General features: G+C 44.8%; 1 protein-coding gene across 1 annotated transcript in view; it reads right to left on the reverse strand.

The window, feature by feature from the left end:
• TBX1 (T-box 1) overlaps nt 1-3,577 on the reverse strand; it is a 28,475-nt gene extending 24,898 nt beyond the window's left edge. The window contains exons 1-2 of the mRNA XM_018556960.1: nt 3,405-3,577; nt 1,235-1,570 (exon numbers count right to left, since the gene is read on the reverse strand). Of these exons, the coding sequence (XP_018412462.1) occupies nt 1,235-1,570; nt 3,405-3,444 (376 nt within the window). The 5' untranslated portion in view covers nt 3,445-3,577. The remainder of the gene's footprint in view (nt 1-1,234; nt 1,571-3,404) is intronic.
• Between the last annotated feature and the right edge of the window lie 335 nt (nt 3,578-3,912).

Raw genomic sequence — 3,912 nt, forward strand, 5'->3', positions numbered from 1 at the left:
TATATATATATATACATATATATACACACACACACACACACACACACTCATATAGATATAGTGAGAGATAGAGGGGGAGAGAGTAACTTAAGTTCAGTTATCCAGTCATATGTTACAAAGCACATGTCTGTTTATTTGGTCTGCACATGATTGAATAACTGAAGTGAATATTTGACACAATTGATTGTGTGAAAATTCTCAACCTCTTTAGTAAATGAGCCCTGTAGTCTATATATTTTTTATGATCATACTGAATTCTGTCACATTTGCACTCAATGCTGGTAATTGCAGAGATTGCTTGGATCTGTCACTTTATATGAATCTATGGAATAATAAACATGATGAACACCCAGGAGGATTTGAAGTAATACAGGGGAAAGAAGTAAATCATTTAAGTAAGGAATCCACAGCGTGTCTTGATCTCTGGCATTGTCCTGAAAGCCTCCTTGACGTGGGAACTGTTGCTGTGTTTTAACACCAGCTTATCCTGTCCTGTCCTGTGCAGCCCAGACTCTTACAAAGCAGAAATCTCGCCATTTTCTGCAATAATCCTAGGGGTCTTTATATTGGTGTGCCTGGGTGGTGGCGAAGATTTCACGAGGAATTAATGAAATGAAAGCATCTCTGTTAGTAAACACACACTGCCGGATCAACCTTTCACTTTGTGAATGTTCTATGACAATCCCTCTTAAAATACTGAGGCTGGTTTACTGAAGGAATCGAGACTGCTCACACAATAAATTGAGTTCATTTCAATTATATAATCATGTGCAGGGGAAATACGTAAAGAGGAATTAGTTTTTTTTTAGATGATTGGTTATTTGGTGCATATGCACACTATTAAAGTGAATATCCAAACAATTTATTATGTGAACATCCTCAACTCTTAGACAATCAGGCTCAATATGTCTATAGATATGTGCCTACTTCGCTCCAGCAATGCACTAAAAGCCAATCTAGCAAGTCAGGGTTTTTCTGGGTTAATAAAATGTTTCCAGATGAACATTTATGTTTTATTTTTATCGCGATCTGCTTGCGATTTGTGGTCATTAAAGCGCGAAATATTCGCTCTATGAAATCATCTTACTAAAATGGTCAGATTTTCCATTGCTAGCTCCCAGCCTTCCACCCCCATGCTCCTCTCAGGCCTTGAAGTTGGAGCTGTGCTCTGTCCTGGACTGACCAGGGAACAGGTTGTAAAGAAGGACCAGCAGCCCATGGCCAGGGAAAGAGATCATCTCAGTGCCCAGCTGGTTGAACTCATCCCACAGCGCCTTCATCTCCAGCTGGACGGTGATGTTGGCCACCTTGGGGTTCTTCTTGATCGGGGCTTTGCTGCTGTTGGAGCTGCTGCTGCCCGGGGTGGAGGAAGAGGAGCAGCTGGAAGACGAGGCTCCACTCTCTGGCTCCGGACACGCGTGGCTGGAACCCGGTCCGAAGCTGTATGAATGCTGCGCTGCGGAGCACGGCTCATAGTGGGCTTCGTGCTGGCTGTAAGGGTCGCCCGGCGATGGGGAGAGGTGGTAGCCTCCTGAAGCATTCAGGCTGCTTAAGCTGTTGGCTGTGAAAGCTGCAACATCGCAAAAGTGAGATAGCTGGGTGAGCCAGGGGCTGGAAATTGCTGAAATCATTCCAAAGAAAAAAAAAAAAAAAGAAAAGTGATCAGATAAAGTCAAAAAAACAATAGAGGGGGTGCTGAGTTCTTCTGGGGGGTATCCAAGCCGTGCTGAGGCTACCTGAGTCCAGTGTGGGAGATATGGGCTGCGAGGTGTATGGAGCTGGCTTGTCTTCCTGTACACAGGAGGATCTCCCTGATCTGCCAGCAGCTAAAGTCCCGGAGCTGCTTGGAATAAGAAGTATGGGGGCAGCATTCCTACATGGAGCAGCCAAGTGTTTGCAAGTAAATATCCCTGGTGTGTGGAGTGGGGCCCAAGCAAGCTCCTTGATGTGTGCTGTGGAAGAGCCCAGAGCTGCAGTGCTGTGTCTTATGTGGATCCTTGCTCAGACAGGCAGGGCCTCCCCTCCTGCAACAAAACCGGTTCCTATTTCTATTTAGATAAGCACACGGTGCTGGAGCATGCAGGTAATGTGCCTTTTCCTCGCCTGTGGGACCCTGATGGGATGATTGACACACAAGTGCCTCTTCTTAACAGAGCTTCCTCCTCATGACACCCACTTTTTTCAGTGCAGTTATATAAGGCGTTCCCCTTGGTACACCCCCTCCTCGCTCTCCCTTCTGCCCTCCCCTTCCTATTGTTTAAACAATAGACATACACACTTGTGTGGGGCTCCATCCACAACAAAACAAACAGGGCATTTTTCTTCAGCTAAAAAGCAAACAGCAGTCACCAATGAGGTGCCACCCCCCCCTCTCCACCCCCCTAATAGACTATGAAGGACAGGTCACTGAGCTGCGCCTCCCTGGCTATGTCATACTCATAGGTGACATTTTGCTGCTAATGACAATGATAAGCACATTGGGATGAGAAGGAAGCTGCAATGGTAGGTCTTTTAACCCAGACATATGACACATTGGGCACTTCTTGTTGTAGGGGGGCTGATCTGGTAGTGAATGGGTTACACTGTCTACTTCTTACACTGGTCGTGATTGGTGACATGTGTATGTAAAGTACATTGATCACAAGGGGGGTGACCAGGAGGAAACTAGGGGTCGCACATGTTTACTGCCTGGGATGAAATATTCTGAAATATGTACTGCCTGTGGCCCACTGAATTTTATTACAGAGGATACAGTGTTATAAACTGGAAGGTAGCACCTTATGTCTGTAATAAAATGACAATTGGTCTACTTGCTGCTTGCGATAAAAAAAAACACTTCTATATCATTTATAAGACTGGGTATGACATCATAACATAAAGATGGATTTCACAGACAGGCTATAATTTATATGGAATATTAGGGGGCTCCACATTGGCTTTACAATGTCCCACTCACATGCACACCTTGTCTCTGTATCGTACGTTGTGTTTTATTAGTTATGTGTTATACATCCCAGAATATATTTTCATAGTATTTATAGTAAATGTAAAACGTCTTGTAAATTTCAGATAAATAAATTCTGAATCCCTGTGCTGGAGGCAGCTGACAATATATGGACTGTTTAATGATGATTGGAATAATCTGACTGGTCATTAATACATCGCCATAGCCCGACCAGCACTGGGTGAGATAAGGACATTAAAGTGTTTCATTATTATTTATCGGTGTTCTTCCAGAGCTGCCAGGATATCACTGTGTTCTCTTCTGAAAATGTCCCTGTGCTGCCAGACACCGGGCACTGTCATACGGCTAACGAGATGCCAAGGAGACCCTACGATGATGACAGATAGGTGTTGGGTGACTAGTGACAGGGACACTGTAGGGTGTTGATGAGGACACTTACCCTCCATATCCCTGGTAACAGCACTGAAGTGCATTCTCATAGGGTGACACTGGAACCTGCAGAGCTTGTCCAGGGCAGCGCTTTGCTCCTCTGTGTTCACTTGTTCTGAAGCTGAAATCAGAGAGGCGATACTGAAAGCATTGGCTTTTGGGGTCAGAGGGTTGCTCAATTCCATAAGGCAGCAGAAATAGCAGCACCCCTAAACACTTTCCCCGGACCACACCATTCGAGGCAAAGGAAACTATCACTACAGAACAGGAACAAAAAAAAAATAACAATAATAAAAAATAAAAGCTACAGCAAAATAACTTTCACATGAGCTGCAACAAGTTTTGTCCTGCAAACTCCATTGTCTGTTTTCAGTGTGCAAATAGCGCGGCCCTAGGATTGCCTGGTGTATCAATGTGATTGGATTCGGTCTCCCCCAGCAGCCCTTATCTGTCCCCAGTCTCCCTCCTGAAGGCAGTAGCTGGGTGATGTCACCGGTTATCGTACAGCACTGTGTCAG

The sequence above is a fragment of the Nanorana parkeri genome, unplaced genomic scaffold, assembly GCF_000935625.1.
Source record: "Nanorana parkeri isolate BGI_ZX_2015 unplaced genomic scaffold, ASM93562v1 scaffold260, whole genome shotgun sequence".
NCBI lineage: Eukaryota > Metazoa > Chordata > Amphibia > Anura > Dicroglossidae > Nanorana > Nanorana parkeri.